General features: G+C 43.3%; 1 protein-coding gene across 2 annotated transcripts in view; it reads right to left on the bottom strand.

The window, feature by feature from the left end:
* Positions 1 to 213: 213 nt before the first annotated feature.
* Positions 214 to 21,242, bottom strand: part of LOC125903671 (arginyl-tRNA--protein transferase 1) — a 66,899-nt gene continuing 45,870 nt past the window's right edge. For both annotated transcript variants that reach the window (XM_049600727.1, XM_049600728.1), the window contains exons 11-12: positions 8,916 to 9,036; positions 214 to 1,153 (exon numbers count right to left, since the gene is read on the bottom strand). In XM_049600727.1, the coding sequence (XP_049456684.1) occupies positions 975 to 1,153; positions 8,916 to 9,036 (300 nt within the window). In that variant the 3' untranslated portion in view covers positions 214 to 974. The remainder of the gene's footprint in view (positions 1,154 to 8,915; positions 9,037 to 21,242) is intronic.

The raw sequence follows: 21,242 nt of genomic DNA, 5'->3' as shown, positions 1-21,242 counted from the left end.
ATGTATCTAACACCTGTTACTTGGCCCAGTTCAACACATCTCAACTCAAGCACTTGTCTCTGGGTGTGCATGTGTTTTGGGAGACAGAAGCTTACTACTGTATGTGTAAAAATGTACACAATTTGAGCCAGCAAGAGGACTCTCAATGCATTATTGCCCTGTTCCCAAAATCCAGCTGTTGGTGGATTCAGCCCACTATAGAAAGCCACAGAGTCCAAGCAGGGAGTATGCAACCCCTTTATTTGGTTTAACCAAAAATAACAGAGTCAATATTAAAAGAAAATATTACAGACAAAAAACACTGAAATGAGAGAGTTCTTTGCTTCAAATAAACCAAGTGATGAAAAGTCTTTAATGTTTTGGTGTAGTGGAGTTTGGGGACATGATGTAAGCAACTGACAACCACCTTCAGAATCACTCAACAGTCAAAGGAGAACATGCTCTTCAAGTGGCAGCGCTGACATACATCTAAACCTGTGTCAGTTCAGAGCAGAGCTGTCACCTGTGTGCAGCACCATCATCATCATCATCATCAGGAACATCATTACTTAAGCGTACAGAATTGAAGATGGAAAAATCAAAGTGATGAATACATGATACCAAAATAACATTCGAGGGACCGTTCCCTGCAGGGAGTCAAATCAAACTAAAGGATGCAGAAGAAGTAAACCGAGAATGGATGCTGATAAATAAAATTTAACTCTTTGAAATAAAATGTGAATGAGACATGACTGATGAGCGAGGCCAGTGGGTGAATGGGTACGTACTGTAAATATATATTGAGTGACTGCTGCATTGTTCCAGCCTGTGTAGAGCTAAGCATGGTGAGACTACAGGGAGCGGCAGCAGAAAGCACTTTCACAGACAGTGAAAAGACACACAGACATACATAAACAGAAACAGACAGACATTGCTGAGAGGTGTGTATTTACGTATATATTTAAAAAGGTGCAGTGGTGTGATGCTGTATGTGTTTAAGCACGGTAAAGCAAGATCCTTTCAGCACAGTCCTGGCCAACCAAGCCGGCGTACTGCTGCACCTCCGTCTCGTCGCTGGATCCTTTGCGTTTGCGGGAGTAGGCTGCGTAGGGCATGACGGCCCGTCTGTATAGCACCAGAGCTCTGCCCACATCCTTCAGCACCCGAGCATCTCCTGGATCACAAACATGAGAACATAATAAGGAGCAGTGTAGACACATCGGGCACAATAAACATTGTCCTTATTTTCCCTCATTCTTATGAGTTAACCTCTGAGTGTCTTGGCGGGGATACACCATTATTCCGAGAAGCTGTTGGAGGAGCAGAAAGCATTCTTTCCCCCCACAGCACTAATTCCTCTATGCCCTAAACCTGGAGTCACGGTGCTGCGTGAGCAGGCTAGTTAGTTGGCCTTGTTTACGCGGCCTTGCTCCCTGCTGGCTTGCCAAACTCAGCATTTCATTAGGTCCTGTGTCATACACTGCCAGCTCCCATCAGACCAGTGAAAACACTGCTAATCTTGAAAGTGTGCATGTTCAGCAGCTAAGAATGGTCCTCTGGAGAGTTGAATGGAAAAATAGGGTAAAAAACAAACAAACGATGACCCTCGTTTTGACACTAAAACCGCTGCCTCCAGGAGCGAGAGGTCGAGCCAAGCTGCCCACAGCTGGCGCCAAGAGGACATGCAAGGGGTAGCACAGCAGGAAGCATCAACTGAGCCAACTCCACCCACATATACAGCACATATTGTGTAGATGCAAATGGGTCTCAAAATCAATCGTGAACGCTAATCGTCTTCCCGCTCCAGTCAGAACTGAGGAGTCCTTAATTTTCTGTCATTCACTGGAACTTTAGTAAGTATCTAATGTCAGCCTCTCCCCTATAAATGACATCCTTGCTCTAGTCTCTCTAATTGTCCTCTTAAAAAGCTTTTATCTCCCTCCTTAGCTCTTAGCTAAAGCCCTCGGCTCATCTTCTCCATGCACGCTGCTCTTTCACCAATTGCAAAATGCTTTAAATTTAAAAAGGTTGCCTTGTGAAATGCACATCCCGTACACACAGTATTTCATTTAATCAGCCTGTCCTGTCTGGAGCATTCCTGGTCTGGCTCAGTTAAGAGGAAGCAGATGAAAATAAACTTCAGACCGAGACCAGCTTGCCAGGCCCATGGCGACACATCAGTCAAACAGGAGTGAGTTAGATTTGGTATTAATAGAGCTCAGGGCCTCCCACCCGCCACTACTGCTCCCCATGACAACACCCATGTGGCTCACAGCTGAGCACCCAGGTGGTATGAGTGATGCGAGTGTGCATATTTCTGCCTAATTCCTCAAATATTCGCCACAGTGTGTAGTAAATCCCACCTGATCACCTAATAAACTGGGAAAACAAGACAACAGAGAGAAAAACTGCGAAACTATGATGTAATGCCACAGACAAAGGTCTTTTCTCTGGTGCCAGATGTTAAAAGGGATCCCCAGTTTACAAAGCACTCAGAGGCACTCAGACTGAACCCTGGCTATTCGTGGGCTGGATGTGATCTGAAACTTGTTAAAAGCAATATGAGTCTGCTGTGATCAGTTAAAATGCTACAGGCATAAAGTATCATTGAAATAGACAATGACTAAATCAGGACAGCAGCACCAAGGGGAAATTTTGAGCTCCCACAAATGGGACTCACAGATGAGAGAGTTCAAAAAGTCATGTGGGTTTAGGTAGGTAACTATTCATGTATCACTATGGCATCTAACATCCACACTAATACATTTTTGATTTTATAGTATCGCTATGCTTACATCTAGTGTCCACGCTACTCTGGCGTATTTGAACCACTAATGTTTGATCTATGCTTGATGCACTTGTCGGGGTTGGGAGGGTCCACACAGCCAAAGTGACATCCCACCATCAAACATGCCCCTTTGTGGGGTCTTGTGTGGCTGTTTTTTGCCTGTCCATGTACATTTGACATTTTCAAACTATGAGGACAACTGAGGGCGAAAAAATGGGGAGCCTTGCTGTACACGTGAGTCTTTGATACACTTCCTCCCTTCAGTTTAGGAGAACATTGGTTTGCTGTGAGGAGAAACCCATGTATAAATGATCCAAATGTTTCCTCATCATGATTTTACATCTCCTCATGTCTGTGAGGAAAGCATGACTGAGGCTTTAAAGCTGTGCAGGTTGCCTTTTCGTCCAGATGGACAGAAACGATTACTGAAAACAGTGACACAGACACTAAAGTTTGCTTTCCAGTTGGGTCTTATCAGTCATGATGTGTCACGCCAAAATATTACAGCTACATAGGTTTTGTGATTTCATCCCATTTGTGTGGGTGCTCATTTCCCACTGGCATGGCTTTCTTTTGCAATGAATGATGCTCCCAGTACCACTCTAATAAGTCGCTTTTTTTGCTTAGCAACAACTCCCATTCTGTTTTCTAACCGGCTGACACTCATGTTACTTTCACTGTTGCCCTTGGTCATCAGTCCAAGCAAGTAAATCTCCGGTCTTACGTTTCACCGTCTCCACTGTATTGTCTGTAACTAAGTAACCAACCCCACAGCCCACAATCTGCTTCCTGTTTACACCAGCATGCGCATGCCCAGTATACATAATTAGGCATGTGATATGCATTTTCAGGTGTGTTAGTATGGACAGAGATATAAACTAAGTTTTTAATATAAAACTGCATCAGTGTGGATGCAGCAGACACTACCTGAAAAGCAAGCCAGAGGAAAGAAGCTGAGTATAACATAAAGCCCAGAGGCTCCTTAACTCTCTCCCCCCATCTCCATAAAGATATTTTCATATTTCAACTTTTTTATTTTCAAACTACCCTGTGGATTCATATTTTATTTATTAGCCTCATTTCCCTAATGCCCTAACCACTGTGTCTTTCCCCCTCTCTAAAAACTGCTGAGTCACATAATTGAAGAATGCTTGATATAAACTTTTAAATGAAGAAAATCAGCAGTATGTAAAGTCTCACCATGCGGGGGGAAATGGATTTTAAAAGACGTAAACATGTTATGCAACTTCCACATGACTGTAATTTCAGTCCATGAAGAATTAATGCGTCCTGATGGGATGAAAGTGAAAATGTTTAAACGTTCGATGCTTCCTTAATAACTTAAGCTGCCTTCAGCACTGTCTCTCTAAGCACTATGTGCCTCCTCATGTTCTTTATCAGTGTGACAGCCCACTTACACAACAGTTGCGCAAAGGTACACTTGTCCACTCAAATGTGTGACACTGCTCTGAAGCACCACTGTCCCCTTGTGAAGATATTAAGTAGTGAACTTTTTACAGAGTAAAATGGATAGCAGCACGCAGTTTTGAGATGGTCTATTAACCTCAACAGTAATACTGAGCAGAGGCTCTATCTCTCCCTCTTACTCAAGGCAATCCAAACATCCGCTGCTCACATAAACATCTTTCATTGCTTCTTCACTCACTCCATCCTCCATCAATGCCCTCTCCTCCTTTTGAGTAGCTCCAGACCCTGTTCCCGTCAGGCCCACCGGACGTTCAGTGACACGCCGCTCTGAGGCCACAGCTCCTCAGGGTCAGGGGGTTCAGGGGTCGGGGGAAAGAGGAGTGGCGAGGGTCGGTCAGAGAGTGAGAGGGTCAGAGCTGAGGCTAGGGGCTTTGACACCTCGCCACGCTCCCCTCTCTCTTCCCATCCATCTCAAACTTTCAAAACACTTGCTTAACAGCGGACACTGGTCAAAGGCAGGCCATCGGGTTATGACCAGTTCCTATGACCCAATGTTGCAAATCCAAAATAGGGCTTATGTTTAAAAAGAGAAAGGCCAAAATGATGGTGTAAAGTAGTGAATAAGAAGACTGCACTTTGACCGAAGGACCTGGGTTCAAGCCCTTGTGTTAGCACACATCCGACCAGCTGATCCTAAATCTCTGTAGCTGACCATAAATTTTGACCTCCGCAGTAAAGAAGGCAACAGGAGAATTCCCCTGAATTAAAGAGGATATTATCATTATTATTGTTATTAAAATAAGGGAAACGTTTTTCTACATATAATGCAACAAATCTGAGGAAGAAAAACTACCTCCTCCATTATAACACAAGAAAGAGAGGAGTGATATCTGTCACCTCTCCACTCTGAATGGGGAACATTAGCATGTGTCAGGCTAAGGAGCAGAGAGCCTGTTGAAGAGCAGGGCAAAGTGGCTCTGACAGTAAGACAAGATATTAAAGTGTGTAATGTAAAAGCTAGCATGGTCCCCCCACTTAATGTTTTGGCCTCATTTTGCTCAGTTACTGCAGATCTCAAAGGATAGAAGAGAATATTCTATTTCAACATTTTAGATATTTTACTAAATGCAACATACTGCCGTGTGTGTATGGAGTATGTAATTTTGTGCATCTGGTTTGGCGCCTGCTGGACGCACTCCCAGTCCAGGGGGTGACTACTTGTGTCACACATTTTTGCAAGTGTTTATCCTGCTGAGCGGGCAATGCCCCTACTTCTTTCTCTGTCGAGCAAACACGAGATTATGAGTGTGTGAGATATAATACATATGTGCTGTGCTGAGTGTGTGTGTGTCTATGTGTGTGTGTACACACTGTATGTGCATTTGTTAGAGGCCACAACAAGGCCCTTGGGCTCTCGATGTGTCAGCAACAGGCATGTAATCAATGTGAGCCTGCTTCGGACAGAATTGTGTAAACTTTAGATTAGCTGTCTTTACACACCTCATTAAGACAGCTCTGTAACCCGGTCACTCTTACGATCTGAACGCACACCCAGCACCCCAATTTTCATTCACCCCTGGGTGAGGCTTGGAGTTCAAGGGCCTTACAAGCGTGAGTTGGAATTAATGTGGACTTTGCTGGCAGTTTTGATGAAACTGAAATCTTAAACATCATTTTATTCAAAGTTGTTTTTATCTTTTTGACTGTACAGATCCAGAACCTTCTGTATTACAAGCTTTACTATCCCTCTGTATATGGACATGACTGGAGATTATACTGTCAGTAATAGTAATTGTTGGGGATTCTACTTGATTTGACAGTTAACCACTAGCACTCCGATAGGGATGAGTGAATGGACAAATATATCGGCTATCAGCTATTGGCTGAGCACATCACTGTTATTGGGTTACATTTACATGTTGCTAATTTAACGATCTGCCTCAGAAAAAATTAATGAGAGTCGCTGCTCAGCGGGCAGAGGGAGACAGCAGGGAAAAACTGTGTGTAAAGCCAGCATATTGTCACATCTAACTCGGTGCATAAATGATTTGTTTCAACCACACCAGCGTTAGTGACTGTTGAAACAGTGGAAAGACTAACTAAGATGGTTTTGGTTTGTTTAATTTTGTTTTTGTCTGTCTGTCATCTGAGTGAGTTAGAGTAAAAAAGCTAAGAGAGCTTGCTTTTACACACACACACACACATACACACACACACACACACACACACACACGCCTGAGCAAACATATTGGCAATAACAGGTTGTTGGGCTGACTGTGGCAAAATGGGAAAATTTTAACATATCACCCATTCCTACTCTCCAAGGCAATTAAAATATGACAATAAGACAAGTAACATGCCTTGAGTCAACTACTTACAGATTTTAAGGAGAATTTTCTTCACATGCTGATCAATACTATTAAGAGTAGAACATTTTTTAACTTGTTTTACAAACAGTTTGAACAGTTTTGGCTGTATTTAAATGTAACCCTAATCCAGGGTCTACCAGGCTTTTCAACATGTGTCTCACCGTAAAACTTGATTAATTTGATTTATGTACCAAAAACTCAAATTGCAGGAACGATATTTGACAACCAGCAGGTGGTTGATATTAGTCAAGAGTCGGCAAACAAAACAGCGTGGCACTCTTATTTCATGGAAGCATGGTGAACAAACAGGCCAGAGTACATGTCATTGCCACAACACACCAAAATAAAACTTACTTCCTAAATCATACATAGGAGATTTCCACACTATTACAAGCCATCAGGACTTCCCCAGGATCCAAAAAAAACAGATGCAACATGTCTTTATGTCAGCCACAAACAAGCCACACGTTGGTAAACTGCCCATTAGGACTGGGCCACAAGCCTGTGCCATGCTGCTAACCTAACGATGACACTGCAGGCCGACCGGTGACTGGCTGACCACTGGGTGTTTTTCTAGAGAAGACAGAAACCTTCACACAACCACGAGAGCCTCGCACCACATAGTTGGCAACAGACCTGAGAGCTAACCATCCAGACAGCTAGCACTGAAATGTAATGACACTGCGTTTGGACAGCTAGGCCTGAAATAATGTCCGGACCCATCCAAGATCAACAGTCCACGCAGGAATGGAGGCACCGCAAGAGCCACAGACACACAAACACACTCTGGCCACAGTGAGAACGGTTACCTCTGAAACTGCCACTTTGTCCTCAGTAATTTGTGCCCACTTAGGGATTAGCGGTTATGATTGACAAGAAAAGGTCCGACCTACCACTGGCTAAGCTGTTAATGGCACTGTTGTAAATGACCAGCCTACTAATGGTCTTTTAAATGCCCTATTTCTCAAGGGTGTGGTGCTTTCATCAATACTTGAGTCAACAAGAAAGGCTAGCCAGGAAAAAAAAAGTAGGATCCTTATTTCTTTAAGACAAATGTGACGATTTTGATTCTTAAGTAAAGAACAAAGGAAAGGGGCATCTGCGCAACAGAACATTTTTTCCTCTTGAAAGTTATCATTTGTGCTGGTTTTTACCTCTGCAAGTCCAAGAATGACCTCACTACAACACACTTGTAAGCTGTCTCTCTACATTCACATATCCTTCTTTCCTCTTCCACCTTCCTGTCAATCTGTCTCTAATTTTATTGCACTTCTCTCTCTTCTAGTGCCAGCATACAACTACCAGCCTCCCTCCTTTTCTCTTCCCATCTCTATAAAATCATTTTTTATCACATCCCCCTCCCCCACCCACCATCTATTGTTCTATTACTCCCTCTCTTACCCTTCATCTATCAGTCCCAGTGTACTCGACAATCAAATTCTTGTCCTCTCACATCTCCTTTTACTGTCCATCAGTGGCTTTTTCCGGTTTGGTGCCTGTTCGGTGATGCAGATCAATGGGGAAGAGTAAACAGGGGATGGCTGGCCCTTGTACACTCAACCACTTTGGTTACAGGCACTTGCAATATCCACAGCATGTGTATGTATGTGTACATGTTTAGACCCACGCAGTATCCGTACAGTAAACCATATTTCGTCAGTCTGCATGAAGTGAGAGTCGTTTTGCTTAACATACAGAGCCTTATGATGCAAACAGTTTTAGTTTAGTAGTAGTGGTTTATGTGTGAGCTGCAGGAATCTTACTGCATATTCACATAAAACCACCTAAAGCACAAACATGCAGAATCAACACAGGAGAGATTTCAGAAATAAGAAAATGTATCAGGCTCTCTGGCTATGCACCTATGCAGAAAACCATTCAAAACTCTCCTTTCAAACTCACTTACACTCTATTAAACACTCTCCCTGGCCCCCACCTCTCAGTCCGCCAGTCCAGGCCATGGGCGTCTGCCAGTCTACCTTCTGCATGTGGTTTATTATTGCTAATATCACTATTCATCTAATGGTAACGTGGTCCTTTCATAACGACAGCACTGGCTCTGCTCAGACTATGCTGAAGGATCATAGGGAGTCAAGACTGTGTGATCTGTTTACCCCTGTTCAGTGGTTGCATGCTGCCTTGGAACAAGCCCACAGTTTTCAATACACCATCACAGTGAAACCAGATCAGATGTTAACACAAGGTTCATGGGTTCATCCAGAACAGTGTGTTCGAAGTACTGGAGGATCCAAGACCAAGCTCACAGTGGCAAGTCAGTATGTTAGAAAGATGCTGTTTTCTCCAGTTGCAGACATTGAATGAATCATGTTAACAGTGTTGCGTAGTTGTACCTGCGTCAGGATCCTGGTTCAAACGAGCATAGCGTGAGTTGTCCAGGCGGGGTACGCATTGCTCTATTGGGACCCAGGCATAGGTTTCTGGGCACAGGAGGTCTGAAGGCCGGTACTGCCCCTGGAGAACGAAAAACAGATAGAGAGAGAGAGAGAGAGAGTTATACCACCAAACCTGACACCCCACATGGTTTGTTACACAGAACCATTTGAGAGGCCGTCATTGGAAACTGTTGGGAAAAGAGAAGACACTATCAAAAAATACTTTAGATTAGATGAACCATCTGTCTACCGCCTGCTCTTCTTGCATTGAGAAAAGCCTTTGGTGTCGTTCTTTGCTTTTCTTCCTATGAAATCTCAAGTACTGACAAAACTGATGCTACTGCATCTACGCTTAACTCTTTAGGAGCCACCATTTTTGTTTTGAACAAACAAGTTGACTTTCCTTTTTGTCACACACACAAACCAAGCCTGTAGCTGCCAGTAGCTCCTCAAAGGACGTTTGGCTGGTCCAAATCACTGGTAGTTCAAACACAAACAAATTACTTAAAGCCTGACAAGATGAATTTTCGGTTGATTTTATGATATTGCAAAAATATAGCTTTTGTACAAGGTAATACACCTCCTGCTGAAACAATTTATTATCATTTACCATAAATGACTGTGTTACATTATGACAATCATTTCACAGCACTTCAGGATTACAGCACCCAGCATACCAACACTTTATCCTGTTAAAACAATATTCGTAACTTAACTTAAAATTAACTTAATTAATTTTATAAATGGACACATATTCTGACTTTATGTAAGCTTCAGAGGTAGGGAGTCAACACTTGTTTTTTCGTCATGCCAGTAAATCTGAGTGAAATATAGTCTTCTCTGGTGCTCATGGTTTTACTAAACATTTAAACATTTATATTTATATAGGTGATCTAAGCAGCTAGCTAATGTTAGCTCAAGTGGGTAGTCAACAATCCCATTTTATACATCTAAAGTACTTCTATAAAAATGAACTGCTTGGCAAACAGACCAGGCTTCTATTTGAGACAGGCCTTTATTTTTTAAAATGTGTAGCCACACTTGGCTAGTAAAAGAGACTGGGCGTTTAATTGGAACCAGGCTTTAATTGAAGTTTTGCGGTATTCAATCAAGTTCAATCTTAAAAATACAGGACACTGAAAAATGCCCAACATTTGCTTGTTACAGCCTCTTAAATGCCAGGAGTTCCTTCTATTTCTTTCTTGTATTGCCATAAAGTCAATACAGTTTGTCAGACACAACAAGCAATTTTAATAAATCATCTTGCTTTTTAAGTATATTAACAAATGTCTGACCTTTTATGTGCTAATTAATCTGCAAACACTATTGAGAGATGAATTGATGATAAAATATAATCTGCTGTAGCCCTGGTAGCACCATTTTCACACTACACTGGTGACTTTTCCAGGTTAAAGGTTTGACAAGTTGTAAACTGACCGAAGGGTCAGGATGAGGGTTGAGACCCGGCTCAAGCTCCGCTCTGTTAAAGTTCTATGTTTAAGTCATGCTTCTCTGTGTCAGGAGTGTTATGTTGTCTGTGATACTGAGCAGGAAATGTAAACACACCAGCGTATTGTAATGTGTGCTTGTGAAATGGGTACAAGTCTGTATTTGACCTAACATTTTGGATGGAAAGTAAACCAAGCTGAACGAAAACAGCTGCGGGGCAAAGAAAAAAAAACGAGTGAGAGGTTGAATGAACAGAAAAGAGACTCCATTATCAGAGACCTGTGTTCTATCACACGGCACCAAACAAACACAAACTGCCGAGATAGCTCTGTAAACAAGGAGACGCCTGCAACGAGCCCTGCTGCGCCATCTCATCACACACATAATAATATTTATCGTTTCTGAGATGTTAAACTGTAGGACAAAGACTCCAAAATTTCTTCAGCACCCTTTTTGTACACAACAGAGGTCAAAAAGTGCTGGACGACTAAACTCAGAACAAAATGAGAAAAAAAAGAAAAAACACAAATGTCATTATGAACTCAAACTAAGCAAGACAAAGGAAATACCATCTCTGGCGCTCTGACCACGACCCATCTGTCAGTGGGCCTATATGGAAAATATGCTGCCTGTTTTTACACGCGGGGTAGGATGCCATGAGAATGAACTATGCTGCTTTACAGCTCTGACAAATGAAAAACAGAAGAATTTGGGGGATACACTCACAGTTAGGCTTTCCCCTCATCTGTAGCCACCCTTTTGCTCTACGCCACAATTAAGTGAAGGGGTTCAGGAGTAATGCCAGAAAGTATCACTAAATTCATATAGTCATACGGATCTAAACTAAGGTGTAGGCTACAAGAGGGAAAAGGCAGTCCAGAGTGAAGCAAAAGACATGCTTTAAGTGCTTCTGCTAACAGATGGATGGTGGTGGAATGCTGTGCATCTGTAGCTGCAATGGACACACACATTGATCGGATGCTCTCCATGTCCCAACAACCTAAAGCCTTCTACAACTGTCAGCGCAGTCAGCTTGACACTCTCACACTCTGCCTCACCTCTATAGAGTCCTTCAACACTACCTCTTAAAGGCAGAGCACACACACCTGCCCGGCAGTAGAGACCAGAGGTGGGACCAAGCCATTGTTTTGCAAGTCCCAAGTAAGTCTCAAGTCTTTGTACTCAAGTCCAAAGTCAAACTCGAAACTAAACTTTACGTTTTGAGGCCTAAACAAGTCAGAATGTACTCTTCACCAAATGCAATTCTATTTTAACAAGTAATTTATTAAGTTTACAAAATCATGAACACTTCTTAAAGTTTGTAGTTATTTGTTAAAACAAGTTTGTTGGAAGTTGTTGAACTCATTTTTTTGTTGACCACCAGTTTTTGTACGCACATGAAATTATCTTTGGTATCACTTTTGCCCAACTGCCACTCAGTAACGAAACGTTCATTCTTCGAGGTTTCTCCTGCAGCTTGACCAGATGCTGACAGATTGGTTTTGACAAAGTGGTTCTGGGATATTAAGTGTCCACTTGCTGCGAATGAATAACGTTTGTTACTCAGGAAAATAACGGGAGATGAATTGATTTGTGGCACACTCTTAATAACATACTTTTTAGTCTTTGGGCTTGGGTGAAAGTATCCAGTATTTTCAATTTAAGCGGCCCAAGTCCAAGTGAAATCACGAGTCATTGGTGTTGAGTTTCAAGTCTTTTATGATTTTGTCAAGTTGAGTCTCTAAATCTGTGACCCGAGTCGAACTGAAGTCCAAGTCATGTGACTCCAGCCAGTGTTTCTGGTAGAGACACAGTGAGATGCACATACTTCCCACTTTAAGTCTCTGCACCCTGACATTGCACCTCAACTCAACCTACAGTGCAGAAATAGAGGTGTGAATAGAGTAGCCAGCCCTTAAATGGAAAGAGTGAGAAAGACAAAGAATAAAACAGGACACCTAAAACATCCTTAGGTAAGCTACTATTGTGTGGTTGCACGGGCATTTGTTGTTTCTGAAAGCATCTGTTTTGTGTCTACAGTCCAAAATGATATATCCAACATGACAGTCTGGTCAAGGCACAGACACAATTTCTGAATTCTACCCTTGAAAAGAAAAAAGGATGATGAGAAGGACGGAGGAGTGTGAGAGGACACAGCTATTTGTGGTCTGGACAGAGGAGAGAGAAAAGAAAAAAGAAGAGGGGGAAGAAAAGCTTGGTTTGCCACAACCTATCTGTCAGCTTCTTTTCTTTAATGGACTGAAAGTGAAGACTGAGCTCACCACTGACTTTCTTTATCTTCCCTCTTATATTTTCCTTCCCCAGGTCGGGCTTGAAGGCCCTGTAATTCACAGTCACCCCTGCAGCTTCTTTTGGCTCTGCTTCAGACCCGCGTTTTCTGCTTTTGCGTCAGCTTGCTCACAATATCCATCTTTTTATCTAACAGTTACTTAGAGCAGCAGAGAATGCAGTAATTGTATCTTGAAACTTAGATCCTAAAGAGAGAAGATTGATGTGCAAAGTGTAACAGCCAAGCTAATAGCTGGGAGGGAAATTGCCTATTCCTACAAATCTATCTATCCTGAGTGGCTGTTAGCTCAGCAAGTGGTGTGAGGAGGCCACAAGAGGTGATAGTGACTACATTCGAATTGCCAGAAAGCCATGTGATGAGGTTCTTTTGTGTGTGCATACGTGTGTTTTTGAATGTGTCCACTCAACTGCGTTGGAGTGCTACCCGACAGATAAACCAGGATGAGACTTTCCAGACGAAGAACATCTTTTTGGTCTGGTCCTTCTCTCTTTAGTGGCTCTATTCCTCCCTTTCTAAATGCTCAGAGCCTCCCCTCACAAACCAATCAATCACCATCCCTCCATCCTTCCCTCCTGTCTGTGCTTGCATGTTGAGACGGACACAGAGGTGATGCTGATGAATGACAACCTCTGAAAGGCTCGTTTAGAGGGACGGAAAGCAAGACGGAGGATGAAAAAACAAGTGGAGAGAGAAGGAAACATGTACAAACTTCAGCGGATAGACTTGGCTGCCGTCAGAGGTGTGAGAAACGAGAGGGAGATAGGACGAAGACGGGGAGGGACGAGAGAAAATTAGGTGCAGATGGGTAACGGGATGGTATTTAACGTCACTGAGACATGGACTGAGGCAAGCTGATGGAAGTGATAGGAGCAGTCTGAGTGCCAGGACGGAGGGGCCCAGCACTGAGAGAGGATGTTGGAAGTCAGGGATGAAGAGGGAGGGCTTGGAAAGAGACAGAAATGGGAGGAAGAGCTAAGTAGACAGAGGGTAAGCTGGCGACGAGAGAAAAAACAGATGGATCAGCGAAATAAAGAGCTGCATTCAATAGAAGCCACATAAAACAAAATGGAAACTGTACATCTACAAGTAAGAGAATGAACTCAGTCATCCAAATCTATTTCTTGCAGTGTGCTTGTTAATTAATGTGCAGAGGTCACTGTTTATAGGAAAGCAATCTTCTACAGTGCCAGTTTCCCAATGAACTGAACTTTAACAAGACAGAAGGGAAAATTACTCAACCTCATTTGAATAACAAGCTTCCCTAGAGTAAACAATTACATACCCTCAATCATCACAAGCAAATAAACATATCTATGCACGGCTTGACATGCAGTTACACAATACTTTGATGGTCTATTATCACACTGAGCTGCTCGGTGACACAGCATCACAGACTTTACACACACACAGATAGCAGGGGCCCTGCTGTCAGAATGAACTTTATTACCAACTCAACGGCTCAAACGCATAACTGTCACCTTGTTCCTCTCCTTTATCGTGCACCCTTCCCACCCATTTCTGTCTTGTTTCTCACACACCTCAAGAAAGGGAGCGATGCCCCAGGCCCGTACCTGTGATTTATATGAAAAGCGATTAATCAGACACATAAATGGAGAGCTTCACTGCAGCCAAGGAATCCTCGTGAAAACCTACACCGCTTTTGCCTTCTGCTTCTTTTTATTCCTCCTCGCCCGAGTATGAGTTTGGTATGTGTAGAGCTGAGACAGCTTTCATCAACTGAGAGATCATCAGCCACTAGGGTTTTCCATATCCCCGGGAGTCCAAAATGGCACACAGGAAAAAACACCAATTCACATCGACTAAGCTTTCTCCAGTTAATTAGTTTATTATTAATATTATGCTATGGTAAAAATGTGTGTCAGTCTTTATCAGAAGATATTATCTTGATAGGAATTGATGTGTTTTATTCTTCTGGCAGCAACAAAACGGGTTTGTGTGGAACAAATAGAAGAACAGCTCTGTCGTTACCTTTAAGTAACAATAGTCAGCAGTCATTTAAAGGTATAATATGCAGGAATTTCCTAAAAACAATGTGTAAACTAATACAAAAGTAATTCCTCTTAATCATCGCTTATGACTCACTAGAAGTATGTGGTGGTGTATTTATCCGCAGAGACTCCTCTGATTGTATTCCTCTTTTTTTTTTTACTGTGTTTTGCTTACAGCACACAGGTGAGGTGGGGACTTTATAAAAAAGGTAGCGACCAGGTGCCAGATCATAAGCAGCATGCATCCAAAAAGAAGATACAAAAATTGCAGACAGAGCACTGAAAAAATGCAAAAATAGGGATGCAAAACGCCAAGACAGAGAAAACTGGGGTTGGCTTTCGCTTTCGGTGGCGATACTGTTTACAAACAATAGCCGACAATTCCTACATAGTATACCTTTAATGCCAAATATTTGTCTGGTTTTGACTTCTTAAATGTGGGGATTTGCGGCCTTTCAGTTTTAAAGCATTAAAAAGTGGATAAGGGAAAAGTGGAGTATAGGTCGACTTAGTCTACTTGGGCTTTGGGAAATTCTGTTGAGCATTTTTTACTATATTCTGACATTACATAGCTCAAACAATTCATTATTAATATGATTGCAAAAACAGAAAATGTTTCAGGAGCTATGGCCAGTAAAATAAGTATCACTTTACATCACTGACTTCATGTCTTATCATTATTCTTACCCTTTGTTCTCATGTTCCTTTAGTGTTTTCCCTGCTTTCTTTTACTTCTATGACAGTGTCCACCAATATCATAAAGTGCACCGACATGCTAATATGAAGAAGATCTCAGATACTGTCGCAGCTTGCATTAGAAGAGTTTTTGAGGATGAGATCATCATTGCTTTGCAATCGACACAGCAGTGTCATGGTTCAAAGTGATCCTCTTTCAGGCTTGATGAAGGAAAGTCAAGAAGACATTAGGTGGACTTGGTGTCCCAGTAGGAGGGTTTCCCTGCCTCCATGTGCATTACTTTACACCCACATCTGCTGCTGATTTCCTGCTCATATCTTCAGTTCACCCTCCCTACCCCTACCTGAGGTGTCCCTTTATATGAGTGTGTGTGCGCACAAGTCAGGCACTGTGCAGAATGTCTGCATGTAGCCTCAATGAGACTATTCTTGTTAACAGTATCAGAGCAGCTCAGATCTCTGCAGGAGAGAGAGCATTAAGTTATACAGTAATCTGCTGGTCAACTGAACACCTACTCCAGTATGAGACAGAGCGGCTCCAAGTGTGCAACATTAGGCTGGCCGCAGAATAGATGAGGTCACTAATGTTAGACCTGCTGGCAAAAGAGGTCCAAAAATAACATGCAATACAAAAAGAAGCCTGTTTTATAATACGGGAGGCTGAACACCAATAGTGAATGGGATATTATGTCAGGATTAAGCATTTCTCAAGCGCTCTTACCAGAACATAGACATTTGACCCAAACAGACAAATACGGTCACCGTGTCACATTTGTGGTCTCCTTGCAGTGCGTTATCCAGCTGGTTGTCACTCAGGACAAGCCTGAACTCAGAGGGTATACAAAGACGCCTAGTGTGACCCAGAGCCAAGCAGACCTAACCTAGGACGGCCCGGGCCAGCACTCTGACCCGAGGTCACATTCAGCCAATCTTGCTCAAAAAACAATAAACACAGGCCCTGATCCCTACATCCGTACTCTCTCTAAAACATACAGCTCTCACAATACACCTCCTCTATCGCCCTGAGACTGTGGAAACCCACACATTCTGGGGGGCCTCTATCTGTTGATGGACACACGTAAACAGCACACCTCACACAAACACACACGCAGCTAGACAAATAACACAAAAAAAGAAGCAGGCTGGACAGAGGGACAGCGTCAATGAAAGACACGTCCAAACAAACCGTGTCTCAGATAGTGGTCCACGGAGACTTTCACCACAGTCTGTGACAATATGTATACACATCTGTGTGTGTGTTGAGGTCTGTGAGTGAGCGAGTGCTCCGAACATGTCTGGGGTCTGAGTTTGAAGATTTAGGCTAACTGATGCTGTTTAAACACTCCGGGCCCACCAAGACCTTTTCACCCTACTCAACACATTACCACGGGACGACCTTCAAATAAAGCATCCAGGCTGGTACGTTTCCCCCCTTGGGCTCCAAGACAACCACCCAATCCCCTCCACCCACCCCACCCTGTCCCAGCACTCCCTCACATGGCTATGCGTCACGGCTCCACGGTTGACAGGTTAATGAGGAGAAAATATTTTTACAGGATCACATTTCGACGGAGCCCTGAGAACCAATGGCAGCGCTTTTATGGGCATCAGCTCACAGACTGGGCACTTTTATCTCTTTATCTCCTCTGGTCTTTATGGGCAAGGCAAGCTGTTACGCCTGTCTGACACAGACCGCAGCTTACAGACTCGCAGTCAGAGGCACAGCCCCTAATCTTGGGTCTTAAAACCCCATCTCAAAACTTCTAACTGCAAGACCAAACCCGAGGCCCTCCACCCACAATAACTGCATTTATGAGACCAGCTCATTCTGTCCAGTAGTGCTTATCAAAAGATCTGAATGTGTTCCTTTGCCAAAAAAGAAACCAGGCGTTTCAGACAAAGTGGCGCAGCTGCAGCAGGTTTGAAAATAAATAGTGGTGAAGTTAATGGCAAGGCAAACACCTCAGGCTGGCAGCTAGAGGGCTCTGGATCTGCTCAGTGTGACACCATCTCCAAACTCTTATTTTCGCCCTTGTGACCTTCACACCTTCCCCCTCGCTCCTACCCCTCCTCAACTCCGTCCTTCCACACACAGTACGACTGAATCCTCTGACCCGACCTCTTGAACTCTGCTCCCTCAGACCCTCACCCTGTCAGCGCTCCTCCTAGGGGGTGCCAGGCAGCGGCTTCCACCCAGACTGTGCTGTAGCCTGTTAATGATTTGTTAAAAACACAACCGTGGCAGGACACAAGGAAAAAAAAAAAAGATGATGAGGCATAAAAGAGAAATTATCAAAAACTTTAAACAAATGTTTCTGCTGAGAGGTGCACTGTTGGTGGTCTCCTGTCGAGCTAAATCAAACCAAACTGTTTCTGTCAGAAAAGCTCCAATTTAAGACGGGGGGGAGGGGAGCTGGAAGGCAGCAAAAGGGGTGTGCTTCAGCTTATAAATTTCACAGAGAGGGTGAAAATGGGCCTGGTTGGGTTTGATCTTATTTTGATGGGCATCGGTTTTCTAACATAAGGACTGTTGGAAGGTAATGCTACTGGCAAGAAAGAGAAAGAAAGAAAGCAGAAAGAAAGAGTGGGCTACAGAAAAAGGAATATTACAGTAAACACGTGAGGCCATCAGCTTTAACATGGAACAGTGCACCCACCACAGTAACTTTATACCACCTCTATTTGAGCCGTCATGACTTGGTGCATCTTAGCATGCAGATATGACAATTAGAGGAACAGGATCCTCGTCAATGAAAAAACACATTCCTGCTTGTTAGCCCAGTAATGCCCCAAAATGTGATGCCATGGTTTATCTCTGAATGAAATCAGTTGAAAGTTTATGCAGTCCAATCTCTTCTTCTCCCTATCAATCTTTCATCCCAACCAGCATGGTGGCTGGTTTCTTGAACAGTTGCTGAAAGAAGAACAGAAACAAAAAAAAGAGAGACAGAGAAAGAGAAAAAGGGGGATGGTTGTACTGTGCCTGGACCTGTAGGGCCTGTGAAGCGTAAACTCACAGTTCCACACAACACTAGTGCTCACTGTCAAACCTTTTCAATACAACTCATCAAAAACTCATCAAATGTTTATATGGAGAAAAGAAGGGAATGGAAGAAAGGAACGTCATCATGAACAAACCCAACATATTAAAAAAAAAAAGCTGCATACTACAGTGTGCAGGGATGGGGGCCTCTGTGGGAAACACCCACCTCTAGATGCCTCAAACTCACTCACTGTCACTCTTAATCTGCCCAGATGTACAACAAGTGACACGCAGAATGCGAGGTCACACACGTACACATAACATACTGTCTGAATGGGCCCCTTGAGTGAAAATAACATGCATGCAGGGTCCTGATAGCTGCAGCTCAGAGCCCTTTTAACATGTCATAACTTGCAACTGTGTACCAGGAGAGGAGGCGCACAGTTTGAGGGAGAGATTCATTACATTAATATATGTTGCTGGTTACCGATGGCACTGCAATGATTCATAGAGGTGAGCATTGTTTTTCTTTTGGGCCAGCTATCAGGATTGATTTGATTGAACTGAAATTAAATCAGTAGGAAAAGAAAAGCATATGAGGGACTTTAGTAGTGATCACTATTCAACTTTAAAAAATATGTCTGTGTGCAGCTGTGTATTTGTATACCCTGAGAAAATGTGGTCCAATGTACATGCCTGAGCTGGGAGGCAATTTGTCATGTCTAATTGATGTCATGAGACCTAAGCTCATGCAACAGGTGACAGAAAAGCCTGCAGGCACACACTGATTAAGGGCAAACATTAGCATAGCAGCAACCAAGTGAAACCAACATCAAATTCTTTCATCGGTCGTATCTTGACATACTCTTACACACAGTAGCTGGCACCTGGATGGATTCATTTCAGGGCCACTGAACTCAAAAGCCATGTGGTAAACTGCTGGCTGTTGGTAGAGAACTGACCGACTCTCTGACAGTGTTTGTTGTTTGTGGGGCAAGGAGGAGCTGGTTTGAAAGGGAACGGAGGTGCAGCTGCCGCGAAAAAGGGCTCTTTAAAAGTCAGTGAAGTACCGCCGGGAAACGAATAATCCTTTTCATCTTGCCTCCTTTTCTCATTTGGCACACATTTTGTCACTCCTTTTTTTTTCTCTCCATCTGTCCTCTTCCTCCTCCTTTCACTTATTTTGCTCACTCCTCCTTTCTTCCCCTCTGTGGAAAATTTAATGGTTTCCTGGGCTCAGAACGAGACATTCTTTCACTGTGAACAATAATAACAAGAGTAAAGAGCCACTTCATGTAACTCTCTCACTCCCTCACTAACTGGATACGACTGGGTATTCTGTCTGTGTGTATATTCTGTCTGTGTGTGTGTGTGTGTGTGTGTGTGTGTGTGTGTGTGTGCACGTAAGCTACACTTGAAAAAGTGCTTGATCTGTTAAATCCAGGTACTGCAGATTGGTAAAGCCAAGTGGGTGACCGCCTCGTTTGTTATCATCAAAGTCTGCTTATTCAGTACTCAAAAAATAACCGACATGGACAAGTGCTCACGCATACACACACCTCTGCAAAGAAATGGAAAATCGCTACAATGTGGCATGGATCTTTTACTCCTTGTTCTGTCCAAAATAAAAAGTGGAAATGTATCAGATGAAAGCTAATGAAACTCTTGAGTACATTTTGCGAGCTGCTGAGGCTGGATGGCGGAGTTATGGGAGGACAAGGGAATAAAAACATGGTGAGAAAAATGTGTGAGTTGAAGTGCAGGCTAAGGAACTTGTTTATGGGTTTAACAGACAAACATGATAATGCAGACCATGTCAAGAGGTGAACCTCAGGTTATATCGGAAAATGTACAAACTATAGCTGAATCTAAAGTCTTGATGGTGCCAGAATTTTACAGAGCGTGCAACGACAGGCTTTTTTTGTTAGGGAAGACCCAGTAAATGTGTGTGCACTCTTGTGACTGGGCTGCAGTACGATTTCAGTGTTTATTCCCATTTGACCACAATCCATCCAAACAAGCTACAAATATGCTGCGTGGCATTTCAGGATAATATCAACAAGCCAGAGAATTTAGCCCTGTAAGCCCCAAAGTCTCAGTTACTCTGTCTGAAGTCACGAGGGCGGTTAATTCAGATGACTTTTAGCTTCACATGAGAGGCAATGTGGAGAAAAAAGAAGAGTGGCAGAAGGGCCAAGACCTTTGGTCTCATTTAGCCTCCAACAGCTTCACCTTCTGCTCTCTACAGCTCAACATCAGAGGGCCAGGGAGGACCAAGGGAGGGCCAAAGGACCAGGGACAGCAGCCAGGGGCAGGATGTCACGTCTAACCCTGAACCCACCAGCCAAACCAGCAAGGCTCTGTGGGACGCTCCGTCCCAGCTTTGACAACAAAGGAGAGGGTCTGACACTGGCCAGGCAGCCCCCCTGTTCCTGGCTGGACTCCAAGTCTTCTAGGACCCTTTAAGGCTGCTCTACAGGACCATGTCCAGGCTTTGGCATTGCTAAGAAGTTTAAAACCCATCACACATGGAGCTGTTCCCCTGAGCATGCAGAGAAATGACCTGGCAGAAGAGACTTTCCTCCTCGATTCAGAAACTTTAAATTGGAAACACAGATAAGCGTCAGTCCGCTCTTAAGAATGTAGCCTTACATAGCCAAATCCCTGACACGCATGCAGCAGGAGGACACAAGGGGACAGGACAGCAAAAGAGCCGTGCAGGTAGAGTCTTTAAAAAGTGTTACCTTGCCACTTGTTTTAAGAAACTCTCCAGAATATCTATGAACACTATGTCGAGTCATCATAAAAAGCCGTTCACGATGCTGCTGGTGTCAGTT

Source organism: Epinephelus fuscoguttatus, linkage group LG16 (assembly GCF_011397635.1).
Source record: "Epinephelus fuscoguttatus linkage group LG16, E.fuscoguttatus.final_Chr_v1".
Taxonomy (NCBI): Eukaryota; Metazoa; Chordata; class Actinopteri; order Perciformes; family Serranidae; genus Epinephelus; species Epinephelus fuscoguttatus.
Note: the sequence above shows the minus strand (reverse complement) of the source record. Positions and strands in the feature narration are given on the sequence as shown.